At 39.8% G+C, this 26,106-nt stretch overlaps 1 protein-coding gene across 1 annotated transcript; it reads right to left on the reverse strand.

Moving 5' to 3' along the window:
- Positions 1-132: 132 nt before the first annotated feature.
- Positions 133-24,125, reverse strand: Zw10 (zw10 kinetochore protein). The gene is made up of 16 exons (XM_048343872.1): positions 23,934-24,125; positions 21,326-21,460; positions 16,623-16,724; positions 16,336-16,413; positions 16,034-16,193; positions 14,640-14,792; positions 14,178-14,369; positions 12,710-12,873; positions 11,807-11,989; positions 9,504-9,748; positions 7,301-7,372; positions 4,624-4,793; positions 3,645-3,775; positions 3,341-3,472; positions 2,406-2,608; positions 133-1,242 (listed from the first exon to the last, which is right to left on the reverse strand). Exons 1-16 carry the CDS (start codon positions 24,036-24,038, stop codon positions 1,122-1,124), a joined length of 2,346 nt encoding a protein of 781 aa, XP_048199829.1. The 5' UTR covers positions 24,039-24,125; the 3' UTR covers positions 133-1,121.
- Between the last annotated feature and the right edge of the window lie 1,981 nt (positions 24,126-26,106).

Below are 26,106 nucleotides of genomic sequence, written 5' to 3' on the forward strand. Positions count from 1 at the left end.
GGAACACTGGGAATTTGAAATCTGTGACATGTGACAAGGTACAGAAAAACGAAATGTGAGAACAGGAGACAAAAACAACCAAGAAAACAAAATTTAATTGCAATTGCAAAAATATATATTTAAATGAACTCCTAAGAGTCCCAGGAATTCTGGAAAGCAGTAGGTAGTGGTATAAATAAAAGATTACCAGGCATGGTGAAACACATCTATAATCCCAGCACTTAAGAGGCTGAAGCAGGCAGGAGGATTACAAGTTCAAGGCTTTCCTGGGCTAGACAGCAAGAGTCTGTCTTTGAAGTGGGGGGGGGGGGCAGAGAACACTGAGCTTTCTGTGAGGGTGATATACTTCAATAAACAGAAAAGCACAGAAAACTGTCTCTTTGGTCAAAGTTCCTATGTTATTAAAGACACTCACTCTTAAATCTGAAAAGCATTATTTACTGCAAAGAAAAATTACAAAAAGTTGCCAGACCCGGGTAACACACTGGCTAATCCCAGCACTCAGGAAACCGAGGCGGAAGAGCTCTGTTCCAGGTCAGTCTAGGATACATAGCAAGACCTTGTCTTTAAAACAAACAGACAAGAGAGGGAGGGAAGGGAAGGGAAGGAATGGGAAGGGAAGGGAGGGAAAGGCAGGAATAAGAGAGGTCTCCCTAATTCCTGCAAGGCTAAATAAGGTATCTAACCTCCCTCCCCCCCCTCCCAACTCCCACCCAGTATCCCATACATTCCTTAATCTGACTCTTGGATCCCTTAATCCAAAGCCAAGACCTAAAATTATAACATACACAGTTCTCAGAGGGTGCTGAAAGGGACATAATATACTCTCCTCTAGGTTCAAGTGTATCAAAGGAGGTAGCTACAAAGCCACCCAAATGAGGTGCTTCACTTGACATCCTTATTTTTTTTTTCCTTTTTGTAGTGCTGGGATCAAACTGGCAAGTTAATATCCTGTTCTTCAACAAAGCCTCATACAGGCCAGGAGGTAAGAAGTCCTTAAGTAAAATCAAGCATTCCATTAGTTTTGTGAACCAAAACCAATGAGTGATTCCAAGAAGTCTTGAAGGGAGCTAAAATTCCCAGGAGGAATCACAAACGATGACTTTCTCAGGAGGCTGGAGCTATTTTATCTTTGCAAGGGCAGCTGCTCTTCTTTCTGTGTTCTGGAACAAGGCACGGATTAAAGCTTTTACTTCACTTGATGAGAACGCAGTTGCCAAGGGTCCTTTCCCATCCGCCCACCTGCAAAACAAAAGATAGAATTGTTTCCTATTATGTCTCAAGATATAATTGTTTTTAATTTCTTACTTTGTTGTAAACATAATTATAGGTTTATAATCTACAAGTACTTGTTTTAAATAGAAATAAGATAAAACCCTAAGTATTCTTCCTCCTCATTATAGATTTATCCATCAATATCTTGGCTACACTTAATACCAAGTGCACTGGTTGCACTTGGTACTGACAAAGCCAGATGAAGAGTCCTAGAGAGGAAGATAAGACTGTCCTTATTTTATATTTATACTAAGCCTCTCTGAACTTGGTCATTATGATCATACTCTCTCATGTGCTGGGTTTTACATAACCATTTCAAAGAAAATCCACCAAAACTGGGGCATGGCACAAATAGTAGAGCACCTGACTAGGAATCACACAGGCCTTTAATTCAAGTCCGAGGGAGGGAGGGAGGGAGGGAGGGAGGGAGGGAGGGAGGGAGGGAGGGAGGGAAGGAAGGAAGGAAGGAAGGAAGGAAGGAAGGAAGGAAGGAAGGAAGGAAGGAAGGAAGGAAGGCAGGCAGGCAGACTGGGTGTTGGTGGCTCACACCTGTAATCGTAGTTACTCGGGAGGCTGAGATCTAAGGATTGCAGTTTGAAGCCAGCGAGGGCAGGAAAGTCCCTGAGACTCTTCTCTCTAATTAACCACCAGAAAACCAGAAGTGGAGCTGTGACTCAAAGTGTTAAGAGTGCTAGCCCTGAGCAGAAAAGCTCAGGGACAGCAGTTAGGCCCTGAATTCAAGCCCCACAACTGACAAGAAAAAAAAAAGGAAATCACAAACAACAAATTTTAATTTCCATCTAGGTGTAAGACTGTATTTATAAATGCCAAATCACTTGTACTGTATGCCCAAATCACATACTACAGATCAAAATAATATATGCCATCAAGTGGGAAAGTAGAAATAAATTCTACACTATGGCAAACTACTACTATTGCTGTTCAATATAAAACTCATCCCTGAGTAATATACAGAAATGTAAGGAGTTGGAGATGTGTGGTTCAGTGGTCAAGCATTTGCCTAGCAAGCATGGTGCATGTGAAGCAACAGAGAAAAGCACTGCTACCAATGGCTCTATTGCTCATCTGTCATCATACCAAGATAGTCTCTACACAAAGTTTATGCATACCGATCTCCAATTTCTTGCAAGTTAGCTTGTAATATCATCATTAATTCTTTGAAAGACATCCATTTGGGCACATAGACTGGAACCTCTTCTTGATATTTCTTGTTCTTGCTTTCTTCAGACAGAGGTGCAAACACTTGGGGTCCTTCATCCATCACTGTTTTGCATAAGGAATACAATTTATCACCATCTTCAGTTGAGATGTCCTAGTTTTGCACAAATGAAACAGATTAGAAGTCAGCTAACTTAGTAGTGGGTAAGGAGAGCTGTCCAAGTGGATCAGCTGCAGCAACACGTTTTCCAACCAATTTAAGACACCTTACTAGACATTAGATTCCATCAGTCTCTAAAAATACTCCTGAAGCTGGAATGACAGAGTATGTCTCACCAGATTGTCAATAACTTACCCTGTCTGCATGAAAGACAGCTTGATGCAAAATAGGACACCTTACTACAAATGATTTTGCTAATCTATGCTAGCTCAGCCCAGGCAATTTTCCTTGTAGGATCACACACTGTAAACTCAACTGTAACAGTGTGTTGGCAAGTTGTTATACAAGACTGTGCTCACTTTACCAAATTAAATTATTTTGGTCCACTTGCAAGCCAATTTACTTTATACTACATAAAAAGTCTCGGGCCATGGCCCAGTTTCCAATTTCTTCATCCATAATTTACAGATGCTAGCTGGAGAAGCAGTATAATCCTATTTTCTTATCTAGGTATAAAACAGATCAGCAGGTCTCCAGTAAAATAGAATTAGAACAAAAGTGAAAAGGCACAACAGCATGAGCGAGATCTGAAACAACAAACAATTTCTTCTGCCATCTGTGTTGATTAAAAATGAGACTGCAAAGTGACACAGTCGACAAGGCCACCATGCCTGGAGTAGGAACTGCACCTCAGGTCTGGTGAGGCAGCTATCTAAAGGCCCTTACCTCTAGGGCAGTGATTTTGCTGATGATCTCAGAAATGGCTGTATTTAGTAAAGTCCCCATAGCCTTGCAATAAATATTCACAGGCAGGACATCCTGCCACACAATTCCAAGTCTCTTGAGTTGGTGAAGTACCTGTGAGAGGAATATGACAAGTTACTCAAAAGAGAGACTATTAGAATGCACAGTTGCTGTTACTGTTTTATGTCTGTATGGGGCTGGGGACATAGGGGAAATTTCTGTAAAATATATCCAGACTTTCTAACAGAATAGGGAACCAATTGGGCTATTTGTTTGGTGTTTCTACCTGCCGGATTGCTTTAGTTGCTGCAGAATAATTTTCTTCATCATCCATGTTTGAAAAGCTTCTAGCACTGGATAATCTTTCCAGAAGTTCACCTTTCTGTGCCCGCATCTGGGCCAAAAAACACTCTGTCCCTATGATGGGAAAACAAAAGAATTTTTAAAACTGTCCAATTATACACTGCAAAATGGGAGTAGAAAATGACAGACAAGCAGACACCATGAATCTGTTCTACCCACCTGGAAACAATCGCTCACTAGCATCATGCAACTGTCACGAGAATTCTAGAAACAATTCTAATACAGCTAGCAATGCCTCCAACCCACCCTCAGGGTAAGAAACAAATCCTTCTCAATAGTTTTCCTAGAGTCTGAGTCAGCTGGGAAAAATTTCTTCCATGGAAGCAGCTACTTATTATTCTGATCTCTCTATACCACTAAAGGAAAAAGCCAGGAATTGAAAAGCTAAGTGACCCATATAGGTTCTTTACTTTTCTCAGGCTATCATTATAGTAAACACACTGATTTACCCCACCTTTCCTGTCTTTTTGGCTTTTAATAATCCCAGGTAAAACTAAAGAAGACATAAGCATGAGGAGCTGTCTTGGGATTTGCCACAGAATAAGCAGAGACATCAGCGAGCTCTTACTAACAATGCTAGCAGAATTGTCACAATACAAATCTTACTATGTGTCATTCCACTGACATAACTCTGATTTGGCAAATTCAATGCACATCAGCAATGAAGTTGGGAACTCTAATGTACCATGAAATTGTGTCACAAAAGCCTTTGCTTCCACAAAGACTGCATTCATTTCATGAACTTAAATAACTAGAAATATCTGCCGATGCCCTCCCACTTTGCAATATAGCTAGGGACCACCACCTAAATTTCTAACCTCCTCATTCATAAATTACAAAGATGGTAGGCTAAAAAAGCTGCACAATCCGCATGCTTTCCTCAATTTCAAGGCATCCATTACCAAGTCTTCTGAAGCCAGGCACGAAATCCACAAAAGTAGCAGTACCATCACAAAGAATGGGTGCAAGCCGTAATCTAAATTGGTGACCCAGGGTCAGCAAGTGGTGAGCGATATACATGCAGTTGTTATGGTGAATGGCGGCCAACTGGGGAAGTTTTTGAAGGTTTTCCCTAGCCAAGAAGGGGAGAAAAAGAAACCACCTGTTACTGAAGTCAAGGCTGATGAAAAGTCACAACTCCTCTATGATATCTTGACTCTGGACTTTAACGTCTACTTTGTGAATGCTGTGCAGAACAAGATGTAATCTCACCAATGCCATTCCCATTCAGAGTTAGATATTTTGGTTGAGTATAATCTATGCTACAGAACTACTCCAGTGATTAACAAGGAAAGAAAGACTGAAGGAAACATTTGCCCTAAACTGGAAACCTAGCAGAACTAGGCATATTGTCCTTGATACATAATTCTAACATTTCCACGGAACTACAGGAACTACAAGTTTCCTTCTCCTTTCTCCAGATTCCTATTTTCATTATACAATGAACCATTTAACCTAACTTCTAATTCATTAGTTTTCAAAGCTGACTATAGATTAAAGCCACACAGGGAATTAAAAAATATTCAGATGTTTATAGAATTTATCCCTAGCAAATTAAATCACTAATTCTGAGAATGAAACCAGAACACTTGTACTTTTTAAAATATTCCCAGGAGATATTAAGTTTTATCCAGGATAGAAAAAAAAAATCACTACTTTAATTCTGCCCTACATGTTAGTCTATCTACCCAAGATTGAAAAGAAATCTTGTCTTATTTTCTGCTGCATATCTACCAACATCATTCAATGAATACTTTGTCGTTTGTTGACTGAACATTGGATCTAGAGGACAGGCCAGAAACCAAACAGGTGTCAGGTTATACATCAGAATCATTTGTGGAACTTAAAAAAAAAAAAAATCTCGGAGTCTTCTACTGCAACTATGAATCAAAAACTCTAGAATGAGGGGCTGGGGATATAGCCTAGTGGCAAGAGTGCCTGCCTCGGATACACGAGGCCCTAGGTTCGATTCCCCAGCACCACATATACAGAAAACGGCCAGAAGCGGCGCTGTGGCTCAAGTGGCAGAGTGCTAGCCTTGAGCGGGAAGAAGCCAGGGACAGTGCTCAGGCCCTGAGTCCAAGGCCCAGGACTGGCCAAAAAATAAAAAATAAAATAACTCTAGAATGAGAGCCTTGGCAGGTGTGTGTGTTGGGAAGCTTCCTCAGTAACTCTAAGCTACTTCCAAAGCTGGGCATCCTAATCTGAAGATAGCAGGGCTCACAATGTGGTCTTAGGACAGGCAGTGTCAACATCCCTTAAAATGTGTTCAAAATCCGGGCAGTGTCCACCCATCCCCCCAACCTTCTGAATCTTGGACACAAGTCCAGAAATCTATGAGGTGATTTCTGAAGCACACTAAAGTTTGTGAACCATTGGTTCGGTGCAAAATTCCAAGATCATACAAAGGAGCAAGAGAGACAACTCTTCACTCCACAGCAACGGGATTAACATTTCTGAGCTATGGGACTGCTAAGCCAACTGTCCGAATCCCTAAGATCCCTAAAGACAAAGCGTCAGCTCACCCCAACATGTTTTCTCTTTTCCTTTGTTTAGCTACATTGAAAATGAGGGAAGAACTATAAACCATAGCCGAGAATACAGGTAACAAAAAAAAATGCACACACAAAAAAATTCTTCTTACAATTAAAATAACAAGTAGACTTAAAAACATCAGTAGGGGCTGGGGATATGGCCTAGTGGCAAGAGTGCTTGCCCCGTATACATGAGGCCCTGGGTTCAATTCCCCAGCACCACATATACAGAAAATGGCCAGAAGTGGCGCTGTGACTCAAGTGGCAGAGTGCTAGCCTTGAGCAAAAAGAAGCCAGGGACAGTGCTTAGGCCCTGAGTCCAAGTCCCAGGACTGGCCAAAAAAAAAAAAAAAACAAAAAAAAAAACATCAGTACTATTCAAAATCCTGTGTTAAAATAATACTTCAAGAAAAATATTCAAGTAGCAAATGCATTTTTTCTTCCTTAAGCTGTAGTTATGGAATAGCTTTATTGATATATTACTAAAAATATTAAAAAATCATTTAATATGAGTAACAGAGTTGAGCAACTTCTCAGATTAACATTAAAATAAATCTCTAAAACAGAACCTGCTCTGGAGGAGAGGGATGAGCATGGTTCAGTCACGCAACATGATCCTATGGCACTAGGTCTACCAAAGAGAGATGCTAAGAGGAAATTCAGTGTTCACCTCTGCATTCCTTCATCAAGAAAAAGGAGTTCTGAGGGGAGGGGGGAATGAGGGAGGAGGTAACAAATAGTACAAAAATGTATCCAATGCCTCATGTATGAAACTGTAACCTCTCTGTACATCAGTTTGACAATAAAAATTAAAAAAAAAAGAAAAAGGAGTTCTGAAAACATCTAGGCATTAAAAACAGGGTTTTTACAGATTAATGTACCTGGGTTCATTTAGCAGTACATGTCTGAGTTCTTATAAGTATTTTTAAATGCTTTGCTGCATTGAATTGGAAATTTTAATGAAATTATCTTTGGTGAAAATACAAAACTATTGATTTAACCAACATTTTAGACTTAGACATCAATGAAATACAGTGGGACTTACTTGTGATATGTTGGCACAACATCATGGAACAAATGAAAGATATTCCTCACTGAGTAGAAAAGTTGGACAGCACTGAAAAGAAAACAAAGACTTAAGAGAAGTGCATAAAGATATACTGAAAACTTGGGGGGGAAAAAATCAAACTAGGTGTATGTACCTTTAGTGGAAATTATGAGTTAAAATTATAGCTTCAGAGGATGCAGAAAAACACCCTTAATCTAGATGGAAATGTATTCTCAACCAGTATTTACTAACCAAGCTACAGTTCTAAAAACCTAGAGACATTAATCATCTTAAGAACAGCAGTATTCAGCCCAAAGCTTCTTTTTCCATTTATCAATTTGTGCTCTGCCAATACCCAGACTATCCTTTCAGTTACAAATGGAGCTAAGCCTCAAGCAAATGTCACCTACTCATGGATGCACTCCGCAAAGGGCAAGGCACCAAGAAAGGCACTCACTCAGTTCTTTTAGAATCAGTTTGACTTTCAGCTTTCACCTTTCCTCCCTCTTCCCCAATGCAAGAGACGAATCGACATTTTCTAGGATAGACTCTAACCTCAAGATTTTTTGCCCTTTAAACTTGGTCTTAATGCATCTAAATATTAAGATGCACATAAGAAAAGCAAATATATGGTTTGTCACCTCCACAGAGGAGTAGCTTAACCAATGTATCTTGAATAATTCAGAGGAATTCCACAAATATTTAGTTGCGATTCTCCAAGACACTGTTGCTATTAATTACCATGAATTACTAATTGAATTATTTTACTTTGCTAAATATGTTGCTGCCTGAGATTTAACAAGAAGGAAAGGGGTTATTAGGGTATAATAGCTCTGTTTTTGTCCTATTAAAAGCTATTCTCTTTTAGGGGGAATGAGCATAAAAATATATTCAGTCCACAAAAATAGTTGGCTAGTATTTGTTTTCTCACCAAATTAAAGAAGTATCACTCAGCAACTTTAACTTCTGGTCTAGTGTATTTCGTGAGAATGTCATATGAAGAAATAGTCACATGTACATTTTATTTTGCGACAGGAATATATGCTTCCTTCATAAGAAAGTTTGTATTTTTTTTTGTTTCTACTTATAATTAAAACTGGATGGATATGGGAAGATAATGGTTAATTAAAGCCATGGAAATATCTTGGTAAACAGGTTTTCCTAAAGCAAAATAAAACAAAATATCTGCATGAGAAGATAAAAACTGCAGGTCTGAAGAGACAATATTCCTAACTCAAGCTCTAATTGAAATAATTTCCCATACAAGAAGTAAAAAGCTGTTGCTAAACATGGGTTGAACTAAAGAGTTTCATAAACTTTCTCTACAATTAGCTTTGGCTATGGTTTGCAATTTTCTTTTCCATTTAATCTAGGAGTAGAGATGGAACTTATTAAACAAAGAGAGATTCAATCAGCTGTGCAACAGAATTTGAGGTAACAAAATACAATGTAGATTAGAAGCCATCTGCATTGTTTGTATTTACAAAGTGACATGTTAAACTGCAACTTCTTTGTACAACTACAGATACTTTTTAAAAAAGGAAAAGGAAAAAGAAGTCATCTTAAAAAGAATCTGAATTATGTTCTATACTTTTTCTCTTATCTTTGGCTGTATAATAATTATTGCTTTAAAAATATATTTTTTAAATATAAATTAGGCCCTGCCTGACTTTCAAAAGGTAAAAGCTGAAGTATTTTAGGACAAGTTCCAGCAGATGGCACAACTACTACTACACCATCACCACCAATAACCAACAATACTCATTTTCTAGGTACTATTCTAGGTTCTTTACATGTGCTTCCTTATGTGATATCACTAGTCCTAAACAAAAATTAAGGAGTAGTTTGCTAAAAGTGATTAGCAATCTTATCTATCCACATATGTATATCTATTTTTTAAATTTTTGTTCTGTTTGGCTTTGTTTTTGTCATAGGTTCTCCTGTGTCAGCCTGCTGAGTAGTAGGATTACAGGCCTGAACTGCCAACCCAGAAGCCATCTATTCCTTGCACTAACATCTATGTTACTGTAAGCAAAACTTAAGAGACCCAGAGATATGTGTGCGTTGCACTTTCCAGAAAAAAAACAAAACCTAATAGTATACAAACATTGAAAGAACTTCAGCTAATTTGCTAAATAAATGTCTAGCCAGATATGCATTTCACCAAGTCACTGCCATTTTAGACGACGCCATTTCATACCATTGATCACTGCTGGTTGTTGCCTCTAGCAAAGTCTGATAGGCAAGCTCCATTAATTTCTTCACAGACTCACTGATGCGGCATATGGGCAAAGAAAAGGAATGCTGGTCCAATGCATTCTCGGGCTCTAAGTTCACTTCGTGGTACTGAATTCTGGACACTGGTACTGAATTCTGTACTTTTTGCTTGTTATCCTCATCAGGACTAGGCAAGTCTGGCACAGTTAACTGAGAATCAGGAGTGATCTAAGATCCAACCAGAAACAGAAAAATGCATTGTTTTCAGAACGGTTAAAATGTAAGTACACAGCAAAAAGCAAGACACCTGTCACTTCTGTGATGCTAAAGCTATGGTTTTGGTGACTAAAAGACCTGAACAGACACAGTGTGCTTTTAATTACTGTTCAGTCGTGAGAACATGCCATAATAAGTAAGCAAAATGTGTGTAACATTCTTATACATATTCTTCATCTTGGAGGAAACAGCAAAGCTATGCTACCAGACTCAAGATTTCAGGTAAATGGAAAGGCCTTAAAAAGTCATCTTTCATTAACTAGACTATTAAATTATTAAGACTGCCACAAATCAATATTCCATTACCTAACAAATTATTTCACACCAGCCACATGTGTTAGTCTAAGAAAAAAACTAATTCAGACTCCAAAAACCAAAACAAATTTAAACACTCAAAGTCAGGCATCAGTGGCTCACATCTGTAATCCTAGCTACTTAGGAGGCTAAGATCTGAGGATTGTGGTTCAAAGCCAGCCCCAGCTAAAAGTCCCCTTGAGACTCTTATCTCCAATTAACCACCAAAAAAACAAAAAACAAAGTAGTGTTTTAGCTCAAAGTGGTACAGAGCTTGAGCAAAAGGAGCTCAGGGACGGTGCCCAAGCCCTGAGTTTAATCCCCAGGACTAACAAAAAAAAGACAGAAAACACTCCCCCCAAAAACCAAAGACTTCTCCAAAAACTTATATAAAATGAAAACTCCAAGACTTAATTAGGACTAAATGAAAGAACACTGAGCTGTAAAATCTGGGAGCAGTGAATTTACAACCTAACTCCTATTAGTCATTTTTAACCTTTCTGGATGTTTTCATGAATAATGGCTTTCAAAACGTGTTTCTCATAGATGCCTCAGAGGCTAAACAAAAGGAGGAAGAAAGATCAAGCATGTGGAGGAAGTAAGGAAGTGAGCTCCCCCCCCCCATCTGCATGAACAATAGCTCTACTCTCACACACTGGACCTCCAATGGGAAACGTTCCAGACCTAATACTTCCTAATAACAGCAAATCACTCTGAGCTCACTATTTTTGAGACAATTATTAGAGGCCTTTCAGTCATGCCTATAATTATATTTTTTTCATCAGCATTCTGCAAAGCCATAACTGTTGAATACCTGGGTCCATGATACTTTTCTTACACTTTATAACCGCCTTCAGAAGTAGATGCTATTATACCATATATGGATTAGGAAGCTAAGCCTATATTTAAACTTGGAATATTTACTATTAGAAAGCAGTGTCCTTTCATTTATTTTTTTTTTTCAAATGTCCTTTCATTTAATCCCAAGTAAATCTTGGAGTTTTCATTTTATATAAGTATTAGGGAGACTTTTTGTTTTCTTATGGAACATGCATTTAGTAAGTACTGTATTATTCAATATATGTAAGATTTTCAAAAATGCTCAGAATTATCAAAGGTAAAGGATTAAATTGTTCACCATGTAAATTAATTATTCCACTGCCTTTGGAAATGATTATTTACACTATCTTTTTGGTTACTTTCTTTATTATTTTAACCTCAAAACTAACCCCTTTATTAAGCCTAGGAGAGGAAGTTAAAAGTTCACAACAGGATATAACCTCTGGACATAATAAAACTCCAAGTATACACATCATAAAATTGTATAATAAAACTTCAAGTAATAAAGATGAGAATAATCCACTGTCTAATATCAACAAATGTAATCTATTAAAGATATGCACATTCTTAATTTACACAATGTTTCCAAGCTCTGGGAATTCTGTATGCATCTTTTTTTTTTTTTGGCCAGTACTGGGCCTTGGACTCAGGGCCTGAGCACTGTCCCTGGCTTCTTCCCGCTCAAGGCTAGCACTCTGCCACTTGAGCCACAGCGCCGCTTCTGGCCGTTTTCTGTATATGTGGTGCTGGGGAATCGAACCTAGGGCCTCGTGTATCCGAGGCAGGCACTCTTGCCACTAGGCTATATCCCCAGCCCTCTGTATGCATCTTAAAAATTAGCTGCTCCCAAACAACAATGTAATACACCCCCAGCACCTTGACAGTGTTGTGAATTTCAGAGGTCATTAGGTTTCTGGCTGTCACAATCACATCCTGGCACTTCTTGTTAGCAAAATGAGAATTGATATTACGAGCATATTTCAATAAATCAGTAGTATCTCCTTTTAAAAACCTCATGCCCTTTAAGGCATTTTCAAATTCTTCAGTGGACTGTATGATCTGAGAGAGAAAAACATTAAAAAAAATATATTGTGAGAATTATAGTTACCCCTCAGTACACATGAGAAATTCACTCCATGACACTTCTCAAATACTACAATCAGTGAGTGTACAAATCCCATATATTAAAAAGTACAGCACTGGTTATAACCTATGTATATCCTCCTATATGAGGTTAGCCATCTCTGCATTACTCAAACTACTACATACAATGTTGTGTAAATAGTTGTTATATATTACCATTTAAGGAGAATGACAAGAAAAAAATCTTTACATATTCCAAACATTTTCAGTCTCCAGTTGGTGAAATTTGAAATCTAGACATGAAATATCAACTGCACACATATTTTGATGTTAAAATTTCAAAGCTAAATAAATCATCAATTACTAGGTTTTACAATATTATCGTTTTCAAGCCTTAAATTCATTAGTATGAATGTTTTCAACAGGACTTTCTGACTTTGCTAAAGGTATAAAGATCTTCTAAAGTAAATATGTGATACAATAACTTCAATAGCTGATACAAGAATAAAATGAACATAAATATACTTCCCCAATTAAAGAGGTAGGAAGCCAGAAGAAAAACAGTTATAAAGAATTTGTTTCTACTCCTGATTAACAATTTTCATAAAGACAAAAGCTAAGAACAAAAGATACGCAAGGCGCAAGAGAGCAATGGGAATCAAGCGTGCTAAGATGTGGGCTAGCTCTGCTCCTTACCTCCTTATATTGCTGTAGTTTGCTGCTATTGGTTGGAATAGAATGAACCAAGCAGTTTTTGATGAGGCACTCAGACAAGTCCTCCCAGATCACATCCCCAAGCATCTCCGCCAAGACAATCGTAGGTACCTCTTCATTTTCTAAGTCAGGGTCAAGAGGCAAATCTGAATTCAAAAGATGAAGTTTTAAACAGGAAGTCAATCATAGTCTCAACATATTCTTAGGTTCTTAACTTCTCTGGAATTCTTGAATTTTAAAATAGGAGGGAAAACATATATAACTCCGCACGATATCTGAATGTTTATCTTAAGTAAAATACCAACAATCATTTAGAAGTCTCCTCTGTACATCTCATAGCTTTTTTTTGCAACACACTTTGAGGACACTGTGTTTAGAATACTCTATTAAGCAAGTTAATACTAATTAAAAACCAATCGTCAATGCAGAAGTAAAAGTAATCACAAAAGGAACCCACTATTTTAAATCTAGTTCTAATTCACCAAGAAGGTGACCATAATGTCTAAAACACCCAGTGTCTAAAGTCCAGGATGAAAACTACACACCATTTTGCTGCTGAGCACTTAAAATGTAGCTAACGTGACTGAGGGACTTTTTAAGTTTTTAGTAATTAAAACATAAATCTAAATAAACTTGTTTCTACTAGGCAAATATAAAGATCTAACCAATAGGCTGAATATAATCTGAAATGTCATTGATTTCTCACGTTCAACCTAGTCTGGTCAGGCTGTTGCCACGTACCTGTAATCCCAACATTCTGAGAAAGGTGGGGCATGTGAATCATGATCAAAGCCAGCCTGAATTACATAACTGAGAACCTATCTCAAAAAAAGTGGGGCCAGAAGACAGGCACTGATGGCTCACACCTGTCATCCTAGCTATTCAGGAGGTTGAGATCTGAGGAACATGGTTCAAAGCTAGCCTGGGCAGAAAAGTCCCCATGAGACTCTCATCTCCAATTAACCACCAGAAAACTGGAAGTGGTGCTGTGGCTCAAAGTGGTTAGAGTGCTGGTCTTTAGCGCAAAATCTCAGGAACAACAGTCAGACACTGAGTTCAAGTCCACAGCCCAACAAAATAAAAATGAGGATGGTGGTGGGGGTGGGAATGCCAGTGAAATATTCTTAATACATACAAAGCAGCACCTGATTCATTTCTCCTTCTATAACTAATCCAAGAGTCCCAAAATGTACTGTTACTAGAAGTTAGGGAGGAGTATATAAAATAACATTACAAACAGAATGTGTGATATTACTAATGACCAGATTTTCAATACAAGACAGAGAGAAAATGCATAGTAGGCAAGGAATAAGAAAGCAGTTACTTTGCTCCTGTGGCCTAACTTACTTCTGATCCCCCTTCATTCATGTTATGGTTATTCCTACTTTATTATTTGCTTTTGAAAAACAGCATTTACTTCTGATAAACGCATCTCTTCGAGGATACATACCGAGAAGATGTTTCTGGAGCACTTCCAGTACCAGTCGTATCTTTGTAAAAACTTCAGATGGTGATGGATGTTCTAAGTCAGTCACCAGGGAGTCAAACCGAATAATAACTGTATTAGGCTGGCTTTCTATCACTGCATGAATGGACGGGCAAGATGCCAAAGGCCTGAGGATATGCTTTAGCAGCATCTGACCTGAAAAACCATATGAGCACTCATCAAAACCTACTGCAAGAAACCTCCAGAGTCAGCCTGACCAAAATCCATGCATCCCTGAGCCTTGTAACCCAAAAACACATAAATAGATCCAAACCCAAAATAAAATACGTAACTCCTTTTGACGAGTCAAAAGGCCAAACACTGTCACTAATGGTCTCTAGACAGTAGTTCATAATCTTTGCTGCCATTACTTAACTCCCAGCTGTCTGAGATTTCATGTGAAAGAAGCAAAACAGAAGGCTTTACCAAATGCTTTGAGCTTGATGTGTAGTTCTCCAAGAATAGAAAATGCCAAGAGGACAGAACGGATGGGGGGCCTGAGGGCCTCCTTGTCTTCGCTGGGTTGTTCAGTGCGTAAATGAAGTTCTGTTTGCAGGTAAGATTCTAAGCCGCCGGTATCTAAAAAAAAAGGGGAAAATCAGCTCCCTCGGCAACCTGAGACATTCCCACCTCTACTTCTCACCGCTCTCCACTGAGATGCCTAGATGTGCCATTCCATTACAGTATACTTCTAATGAAACCTACTGCTTATTATGATATATGTCTTTTGTATCACGTCTAACATGTGAACTTTCTTTCTGGTATACCCAAAGAATAAAGTAAGTGCAAAAGGAAAATGATTTTCCTAAAAAAAAAATACTTATTAAACACATATTGAATGACTAAAGGAAAGTAGGACTAAAAAATGAGCTCCTAGTTTCATAGACCTTCTACCGTGAGAACAGCCTTGTCAGACAAGTTTAACAGGAAGGGTGCGTTATAACAGTTCAACACCCCTACCAGCTTCTAGTAATTTATAGTCTACTTGAGAATAATATCTAAAAATTTTCAACATTACTTCCTTCAAGATATGTGATATATATGTTCATGTATATGTACACATGTGCATACATTATGTACATATACATAGATGTAAATATAACGTACTTGATGTACTTGGGGGGTAAACTGAATATATGAAATAGAGCATAGAAGGAGACTGTGAGGTTTTCTCCGAAATACACTAAAGTTAAACAACAGTGCTGGAAAAGACACCGTATGTAATAGCAAGTCCCGAGGTCTTATTCTCAGAGCAAACATCATGTCGAAGGCAGAGAGGCCAAGTAGCACAAATAAAAACCAGGGCCACAGTAATATTTCTTCATCTTCTAAAGCAAGCCATCTCATGATTTCATCACCCATTTTCCCCAAGGACTAAAAAACAATTAAGCCAAACCGCTTTTCTATGAAAAACATACTGCCTCCTTTCCTCAAGAGAAAGAATGGCTGAATGGCTTCTTTAAGCTATTTATTCATGATGACGGACTGGAATTAGGGCTGTTAGTGAATTTCCACTGTCTCACAAATTGTTACTACCTCCTCTACCACACCTCACGTATCAACCCCCAAAGGCCCTCCCTAGATTTCTTAGAGAAAGAGACAGAAAGAGGGAAACATGGCAGGAGAGAGAGGGCCCCTCAGGGAATCAGATAAATGGTCCTGACATTTTGTTTAATGTGAGAACTCAACAAAGACTTGGAAAACTACTAAACAAAACCGTCTCCTTTCTTATCTTGCAATACAAGCTATTTAGAACATGTTCATAGGCCCAAAGCATTCAGGCAGATTAAGCAAAGCAGTCCACCTGAGGCCAGCAGCACCTTTTGATGGCGGGAACTTCCACACAATCAGCTTCTGCCACTCCTCCCCAAGGTGATACAGGATGTTCTGCTTCTGTATTGTGAGCTCCATGCTGAGAGACTTCAACATTTTTAAATCAAAGCACTTTCTGGATTTTAATAATGTCAAGCATTTCTGTGCCTGGCAATGTAATGGAAGTGTCATTAAACATTTTATCTGGATTCACAGCAATTAGAATATACTTGCATAATGATGAAGAATACAAGGAACACAGAATATCCCCAAAGGAAGGAAAGCACTAATTTTGGTCATGCTTTAGTACCTCTTCCAGATGCTGAGCAGCTGTAATGTACTTCTTCTCTGTTAATGCACAATTATAATCTTCAATACCAGTAGAAAACTGAAAAGGTAAGGTCAAATTATTATTATTGTTGTTGTTATTATTATTATTCTATGTCCTATTATTTCAGGCCTGTCTGCTTTCAAAGTATGGGGGAAAAAAACCCACCATTTAGTCAGGGACTATGCACTAAACAATAAACCAATTGGAAAAAATGAAAAAAACTTTCTTACTACTAGAACACTAAAGTTCAGACTGGGTTTACTAACCTCTTGTAACTGTTTAAGCAAGCTTAGGACTACTGAGTCTCTTTCCAACTGTTGTTTCAAGTCTGTAAATTCAGCAGTCGATACATGAAGATCCCGACGGACCTAATTCACACAGCAAAAAGAAGTACTTTTAAGTTAATACCACACTTAAGAAATAAAACCATCAGGGCTAATTAAGAAGCTTCATTTTAGTAGGGCAATATCACTCGTGTTGAAATTTAAATGCTAATTCAGGCTAAAATAAAAATCACAGAAGGTGATTTGAAGGAGAGGCTTGGAGATCCACTTAGGCCAAAGCTGTACTCTGTACAAGAAAACCTATCCCTATCAACACCATGTCCTCAGGTCACCTCCTATTCCTAAAGCTGCTCTCCTTCCCCAGAGAGTTCAACCACTTGAATTACTAGAAAGGTATCACCACTGCCAAATGCTAACTCTTTCTAAAGTTGAAAAGCCTCAACTTACTAGACATGTTTATGCTGAGGCAGAATCCATCCCCTGTTCCATTCCACCTTTGCAGAGACTGCATCAACGATTTTCTCTTTAACCTCTCCCTAATTCATTTACTGATGAAATAGTGACTATGCTCCCAGCAGATTTAAATATAGTAAAATGTTCCTATATTTAAGCAACTAGCCTATTTCTCAGCAATTGCATTCCTTCTCTGCATAAGTAAGCTTCTTAAAACAGTGATCTAAACTCACTGTCTTTGCTTCTCAGCTCTCATTCACTCAGCTGACTGTGGTTGGTTTCTAGTCTCCCCATTAAACCAAAAAGGTTCCTGGGAAGAAAATACTAATCAATTTCTCACTGCTAAACCAAAGTATTTTTTCCAGTATTTAACTAATGCACCCTGTAACATTTCTTCCTTCCAAAATATCCTCTTCCTTAGTGCCATGACACTGCTCACTGATTTTCCTCCTAGTTCTGGAGCCATTAGTCCCATTTCCTTTCTTTTGGAGGAACTTCGTTTTCCCTCTGGCCTCTCCACACATATTGATAATCCTTTCTCCCTGGCTACTTCCTTACTCTGAGGGCAATTTTGCCCCACCCTCATCCAGAGGTTGTTGGTTGCCACAGTGAGGGAATTCTAGCATCAACAGGTAGAGGCCAGGTATACGGTGAGCATCCTACAAAGTACAGGGCAGATCCCCCTACAACAAAGAACAATCCGGCCCGAAATATCAAATGCTGAAGTTTTATTCTGTTTTAGTGAGTGGTACATCAATAAGCTAGTTCTCTAGTTTTCCTTGACTCCTGTGTCTTTCAGTTGCCACAGTGACATGTCCCAAACAGCCATCTGTTAAATGGGACCAGGATTTGTCCGTTGTTCTGTACCTTCATTGTCAATGACTGTAGAGCAAATTACCACTCCTTACACAACAACTTTGCTGACCTTCTGAATCTTACCTCAAGTCCCTTTCCACTTCATTCCCTACACATCAATCATAAGGAATATTTTGGCGGATACCCCAAACTGACATTTCTCTCTTAACTAACTCCATGCCTCTGCCATGCTATCCCTTATATCCACCCTAAACATCCTCCCTCCCCTTGCTGCCTAACCATTTATCACTCAAGTCTTGGTTCAGTTATCATTTCCTACAGGAAGCCATCCTCAGCTACAGCTCTTCTAACTGGATTTAGTATTTAATGTTGAACCATACTATTTTACTTAAGCACATTTAACATGAGATTCACACTTTGAAATAAAAGAACTGTCATACCCAGCAATGATCATGGCATCCTGTACTGACAAGGTGCTAGATACACAAAGTGACTGAATAAATCTCTATAATACCTACCTACCAAATTTAATCCCCTTTGGTAAGCCATACAATAAAAAAAAAATTTTTTTTTTTTGAGACAGAGTCTCACTATGTAGCCTAGGCTGGTCTCAAAGTCAAAATCACCTTGCCTCTACCTCTCAAGTACTGAGTATCTTATAGAAAGGCTCCACCAGACCCAGCTTTCATAAATTTAAATCTCTTTCCCATATGACAGGACTTCGAATATTTAAGTGCTTCTCCCTGAGGCTTAATATTCTCAATTTCTTTCGTTGTTCTTCAATGGTACATCTTTTAAAATGTAACCAAACTAGAAGTGGTGGAGCAGATTATAATGATGGCACCTGGGAGGCTGAGGCAGGAGCCCGTGTGGGTCACATAGTGAGACTTTGTCATTAAAACAAAAAGTCCACAGAACTTAACTGTGGCTGGATGACTTCGCAAGCCATAATCCACAAAGGTACAGAATATCCATCACTAACTTATTCCAGACTTCACTTCTAATAGCACAGTCCAACTCTGCACTACTGACTCATTGATCAGATAATCAACTAAGTACAAACATATGTAGGGAATCTTTTTAGAATTGTGCCAGGTTTACAGAGAAACACATTTATTTAAATATATATATACATATATATATATATATATTTTTTTTTTTTTTTGGCCAGTCCTGGGCCTTGAACTCAGGGCCTGAGCACTGTCCCTGGCTTCTCTTTGTTCAAGGCTAGCACTCAGCCACTTGAGCCACAGCGCCACTTCTGGCCATTTTTTATATATGTGGTGCTGGGGAATCGAACTTAGGGCTTCATGTATACTTGCCACTAGGCCATATTCCCAGCCCCAACATTTATTTTTTAAAGAACTAATCAGAGGGCTGGGAATATGGCCTAGTGCCAAAGAGTGCTTGCCTCACATACATGAAGCCCTGGGTTCGATTCCTCAGCACCACATATATACAAAAGGCCAGAAGTGGTACTGTGGCTCAAGTGGCAGAGTGCTAGCCTTGAGCAAAAAGAAGCCAGGGACAGTGCTCAGGCCCTGAGTTCAAGCCCCAGGACTGGCCAAAAAAAAAGAACTAATCAGAATGATTGATGAGTAGACTGCTAAAAGTCAATTTTCCAGGTAAACAATGTTTTCTTCATTTGTGATTCAAGTTTTATTTGAAAAAAACTTTGGAGAAATTCATTTGTTCACTTTTCTTGCTTAATTTTCACATATGAAACAGAATTAACGTCTTTTCTTCATATTAAAAATCTTAGGAATCTCTCAATACATGCTTTTGGATACCAAAGATCCCTGAGCAACAACTTAGAAATAGATACAAATGGCACTTAATGTTGAGATTTTATTTAAATCTTTGACACCAATATGCTGCCACCCACCAACCACTTACTTTTTCTAAAAGATAACTTCACGGGGGGGGGGGGGGGGGAACAACACCTGGTTTGTTTGTTTTTTGCCAGTCCTGGGCCTTGGACTCAGGGCCTGAACACTGTCCTTGGCTTCTTTTTGCTCAAGGCTAGCACTCTACCACTTGAGCCACAATGCCACTTCTGGTCTTTTCTTTATTTTTTTTTAAGTTTTTATTATAAAACTGATGTACAGAGAGGTTACAGTTTCATACGTTAGGCATTGGATACATTTCTTGTACTGTTTGTTGATCTTTTCTTTAAATGTGGTGCTGAGGAATCGAACCTAGGGCTTCATGTATAGGAGACAAGCACTAGGCCATATTCCCAGCCCGACACCTGGTTTTTAATATGCAAATGCTTTTAAATTACAAAGCAGATTATTTGTTTCTAAACTAGCTTACTTCTTTTTGTAATGATAGTATTTTAGGAAACATAGTACATACTTGTAACCCTACAGGACTGGCCATAAGGAATTTATCAAACACTACAGCACAAAGTGACATGTTATAAGAAGGGCAAAGATTTCCAGTACACTAAGGAACACAACTTTTTTTTTTTTTGCCAGTCCTGGGCCTTGGACTCAGGGCCTGAGCACTGTCCCTGGCTTCTTTTTGCTCAAGGCTAGCACTCTGCCACTTGAGCCACAGCGCCACTTCTGGCCGTTTTCCATATATGTGGTACTGGGGAATTGAACCCAGGGCTTCATGTATACGAGGCAGGCTCTCTCGCCACTAGGCCATATTCCCAGCCCGGAACGCAACTTATGACAGAGAGCAGAGTGGTTGTGATGGAGAAAAAGCAACTGTCTAGAGGACGGTGTGTGGAGACTGTGCTGCCGGCTGGATAAGATGAATGTAGCTGCAGATCTAAGAGAATGCTACTAAAAAAATGTTAACCTTTCACACTGCAAAAAAGGACCATATGATCTAGTTCTAAGCTTCATCTATCTTTATTTTCTTAAGAAAACAATGAAGACCTGAGATTACTTCCTTAATTTATAAGCTTCAAATTCAAGAATTATAGTCATACTGGGCACGGGTGGTTCACATCTGTAATCCTAGCTACTCAGGTGGTTGAGATCTGAGGATCTCTGTTCGAAGGCAGCCAGAGCTCCAATTAACCACTTGAAAACCAGAAGTGGAGCTATGGCTCAAAGTAGTAGAACACTAGCCTTGAGCCAAAAAGCTTAGGGACAGTGCCCAGGCCCTGCGTTCAAGCCCCACCACTGACAAAAAACAAAACAAACAAACAAAAAAAAAAACAAGAATTATAATTACAAAAGGTTTTAATAAAAGAAATAATTGTAGTTTGGGGAACCATATTAATTTAGTACTGAAGTCACTCTACAATCATTTGGCTCAATCTCTATTTGCCAATAAAGAAAGTGAGACCTTGAAAAGTACTGAACTGATTTGTCTTGGAATCAGGAAGCTGCATATGAATTGGGACAACACTACAACACTTTCCCTCTGCTGACCCGGATGTAACAGACTCTCCTTACCTCGCTCTCTATCCTGGATTTCAACAGGTCGATGTCAGTAGACAGCTTATCCACCTGGGTCACCAGGTCTTGGGCATTCTGCATGCTAGGCAGGAATTCACTGTACTTCTTGCTGATCATATTGAATACCTCACCCTATTTTTAAAAAAAGAAAAAGACGTCATGAGAGGAACTTTCTTCAGAATATGCAGCTTATCCTCCACACAATAGCTTCCATATTGGAACTTTTTTTTTTAACAATTACCATATCACCTTCCCTCCAAGCCAATAGGCTTCTTCTAAAAATAACATTTATGGTGAGCTGCCACTGACTCATACCTGTAATCTTGGCTTAGGAGGAGGCTGAGATCTGAAGGATCATAGCTTGAAGCCAACCCGGCCAGAAAAGTCTCAGAGATTCCATCTCCAGTTAACCAGCAAAATACTAGATTTGAGGCAAAACTCGCGACAGAGTGCTAACCATGAGCAAGAAAGATGGACCACAGTGTGAAACCCTAAGTTCAAACCCTGGTACTGGCACGCACACAAAAATTCTCCCATAAGGGTCCCATACGTTGAAAATATACAATAAGACAATGGTTACCAAGTTGTAACAGCACCCAAGAATTATATCAATGCTGAAAAGGAAAAGACCAAAGTTCTCCTACTGAGCTATTATCAGACTGTATCCACCAATTTTAATCATATACTTAAAATGGATAAATCAAGTCTATAATTTATATACTTTATTAATTTCTATCTTCTTGCTTATGAAATTGTCTTCCAGAAAAAGTACAACAATCTTATTAATTAACATTCTTGTGATAGCCTTTTACAAGCTATATGCTTCAGTTGCATGCTCTTTCTCCCGGTCTCTCCATTTAAGCCTTACTTTTTTTTTTTTTTGCCAGTCCTGGGGCTTGAACTCAGGGCCTGAGCACTGTCCCTGGCTTCTTTTTTGCTCAAGGCTAGCACTCTACCACTTGAGCCACAGCGCCAGTTCTGGCTTCTTCTATATATGTGGTGCTGAGGAATCAAACCTGGGGCTTAATGTATGCGAGGCATACTACTAGGCCATATTCCCAGACACAAGGCTTACTCTTCTAATTGGGGGGGTTTGGGGCTTGAACTCAGGCACTGTCCCTGAGTTTTTGGGCTCAAGGTTAGTACTCTACCACTTGAGCCACAGCTCCACTTTCAGCTTTTTCTGATAGTTAAGTGGAGATAGGAATCTCATGGATTTTTCTGCCAGGGCTGGTTTCGAACCCCAATCCTCCAATCTCAGCCTCTTGAGTAGCTAGAATTACAGGTGTAAGACACTGGTACACAAATTTGGGGCCTTGTTTTTTGTTTTTGTTGTTTTGTTCTGTTTTGGGTGGGTTGTAGGGTTTGAATTCAGGGCCTGGGTGCTGTTACTGAGCATCTTCTACTCAAGGCTGGTGCTCTACCACTTGGAGCCACAGCTCCACTTCCAGTCTTCTTATGATTACCTGCAGATAAGTATCTCACGGACTTTCCTGCCCAAGCTGGCTGTGAACCATGATCCTCAGATCTCAGCCTCCTGAGTAGTTAGGATTACAGCAACCACCATCACCTGACTTAGGGCCCAGTATTAAAACTTTAAAATGATTGAGTTTCAATATCCCCTTAACAAACAAATATTGAATATCCTGCATTGAATTGGCCAATCCTTTGGAATACACAAGAATAAATGATGCTCGCACAGAAATAAATTCTCTTTGGGTAGGAAAGATACTACTAAGTGAATTGCCCAAAGGACAAAGCTGAAATGTAAGCAAGAGACTTACAAAATGCTTCATATCCAGAGAAAACATGGCATTTTTTTTACACAGGAGACTACATTAAGCTAGGAGGTGACAATGTGTAGGAAAAGGATAGAAAGAGGAAGAAATGGAAATAACAGGTAAAAATCTGAAAACTTAGGAGGGAAACGATTGAGCTGCTTGGAGCACGGGAGAAATGATTCTCGTGTGGCTGAAGATTCAAGATGGCAAAGGAAAAGCAGTGAAGGCAGGCAGTGAGTGGGTTCGGTCCAAGCCACACACGGGGGCCTCGAATGCCACATACTTAGGTAGTTTAACATCAGAAGCGAGTGAGAAATCCTAACGCCGGGTTACAGAGACGCCAGTGGTATGAACGACTTAACATTTAGGAAGCCTCTTTCGTATCATTAAGAAAAAGTTATTGGGGAAAAGGTGCATCTGGTGCCTGCGTGATGATGTCTGCCAAAGTTGCTCCTGGGTGTACAGAGGAGGGCGGGCACACCTTCTTTTAAATGACAGCGACTCACGAGGCGTCCCCGGGTGTCTGCGCGGCCGCCCAGGCGGAGCGCGCCGGGTGACGTTTCCCCAGCCCGCCAGGCCGCACGCAGCTTGGGGGATGGAGGAGAGGGCGGGAGTTTAGAAAAGAACATCTCGGGGTGAATGACGCAATCGCCCGGGACCCGCAGCCGCCCCCACCATCGCTCCCTCCAGCCCTCCCCGCCCACCACCCCCACCCCCCCACCCCGGGTCTCCCCGGCCGGACCCACTCCGAGCGTCCCCACCGTCGACCCCGGATTCCCCACCCCGCTCCCGGCCCCAGTCAGGCGACGGCACCCCGCCCTCACCTTGATCTCCTCCACCCGCCGGGTCAGACGGCTGATGCGGGTGCCGAGATCCTCCTTCTCCAGACTCCCCGACTGGGCCAAAACTTCTGTCACGAAGGAAGCCATGACTGACCGTGACGAGAACCGAGACCCGCCGGGTAACTCCACTGCGGACAGCGCGGCAGTTCCAGTCCCGCCGCGGGCGGCCTCGGAGTGCTGCCTGCCGGGAAATGGAGTCTCGCAGACTGCGCATGCGGAGAAGCTGTGTCGCACTACAACTCCCAGCAGGCCCCGTGCTGCGCGGAGGTTCCCACGGTGTCCCGGAGTCTGCGCACTGACCTCACACGCAACCTTAGGTCTATTCAAATGGCCTGTCGCTTCCCGCCCGTTTTTTCACTAAAAGGAATGTTCTGATTTGGGGCTTTCTTTTTTCTTCTTCCTTTTCACCTCATAACCAGTCCTCACTGAAGCTCCTTTCATCGGTTTTCCTGGCCAGGCGCTAGTGGCTCACCCCTGTCATCCTAGCTACTCACGAGGCTGAGACCTGAGAATGGGGGTTCAAAGCCTACCTAGGGATGAAAGCCCTTGGAACTCATCTCCAGTTAATCACCAGAAAACCAGAAGTGGAGCTATGGCTCAAAGTGATAGAGCACTAGCCTTGAGTGGAAATACGCAGTCCCAGTGCCCAGATCCTGAGTTCACTCCCCAGATCCCGAGTTCAAGTCCCATGGCTTACCAAAAAAAACAAACACAAGTTTTCCTGAAATTACCTAGCCAGAAAATCCACGGAGCCCATCTCGAAGTTGTTTGTTAAATATTCAATCGCAGCAGCTTGATTCTATGCAAATATTGCCCCCTGGATTTTTGCACTTTATTATAAATAAAACTTAACATGTGTCTACATATGTTATACATAGAGCGCATCATTGTGAAACATCACGTATTTATAGTTAAGTAGGTGATAATCCTGTGTGGGCTAAAACAAGATACCATTTTCTATCGACATTACCCAAAGCCTTTTAAAATTAAGTACTGTTAAAATAAATAAATAAAATAAAATTAAGTACCGTTATTTAAATGGACTACATCCTGGCTGGAAGAAATTCACAATATGCAATGTATAATGTTGTTCCTTTTTTAAAACACAAATATGCCCATAAAGGAGGAGTAAAAGTATTTCTCAGAGTGGAAGACTTGTGTTTATTTTCTTCTTGCTCCATTCTTTGTCCTGTATTGCTATGGTTAAAACGTATTTCTTTTTTCAAAAAGGTATCTTGTGAAAGCCGATCTAAAGTTGACCAATGTCCCATGTCTCTGGGACCATCTACTTGTCCCAATGAAGCCAAAGCACTTTTTTGTGTTCCAGAAATGAAGGAAATGCTTAAGGGCCGCCACCATAATATCCTGAAATAAAACCAAACCAACTTCATTTTGGTGCAGAACCAGTACCTCTACTCTGAATTCTAAATATCACTAATAATAAAAGTCCACTGACAAAAAGGGACAACAGATGAAAACCTGTATTGCATATTTATCAAGCAGTGTTTACACAGTGTGCTGGGTGTGAAGATAAAGAAATGTGAATAATGATAGGAAAACAAGATTCTTGCTATTTTAAATGAAGATGAGCAATGGATCCAAATTTAGTCACACCTAAATATTGTGCAGTTGGGGATAGGAGAAGGATTCTTTAAGGGAATAATACAAAAATAACAACCATAAAATTTAGTTTGGGCTTTGGAATGGACTTGTACAAGCAATAAACCCCAATGTGTAATTATCTCTGAGGAAGGGGCAAAGGGCAAAAAGAAAGAAAAAATACTGAAGAGTAAGCACCCAGCCTCTGGATGAATCAGCAATGTTTTATAGTAAGGAGGAATAGAACGGTGCTACTTCAGAGTTGAGGTTCTGAGATCCTCTGCTAGAAAACCAGTCTGTACATAGCCACAAACACAACTGCATAGATTCTTGCCTGTCCTTACATGGAATGACCCCTAGATAAGAGACGACTGTCTTCAATGTCCAAGGAAAAGACAAGAAAGAAGAAAAGATACATACAGTAGATGGAGATTGTTGTGCATACTCAATACAACAACAAGGAATATCTGAGTGAATATTTAAATAAACAAAAGGAAATTGCTGAACAGATTTTGTTTTTCCTTCTCCCTAATTCACATTTATCTGGTTTATATGT

Source organism: Perognathus longimembris, chromosome 3 (genome assembly GCF_023159225.1).
Source record: "Perognathus longimembris pacificus isolate PPM17 chromosome 3, ASM2315922v1, whole genome shotgun sequence".
Lineage (NCBI taxonomy): Eukaryota > Metazoa > Chordata > Mammalia > Rodentia > Heteromyidae > Perognathus > Perognathus longimembris.

What these genes read in the sequence shown, in the direction of transcription:
- Zw10 (XM_048343872.1), bottom strand. Translation starts at nt 24,038, where the DNA reads ATGGCTTCCTTCGTGACAGAAGTTTTGGCCCAGTCGGGGAGTCTGGAG. An exon ending in AACTACAGCAATATAAGGAG is followed by an intron (nt 11,990 to 12,709) that starts GTAAGGAGCAGA and finishes TTTCTCTCTCAG; the next exon opens with ATCATACAGTCCACTGAAGA. An exon ending in AAATTCACAACACTGTCAAG is followed by an intron (nt 9,749 to 11,806) that starts GTGCTGGGGGTG and finishes GTTGGATCTTAG; the next exon opens with ATCACTCCTGATTCTCAGTT.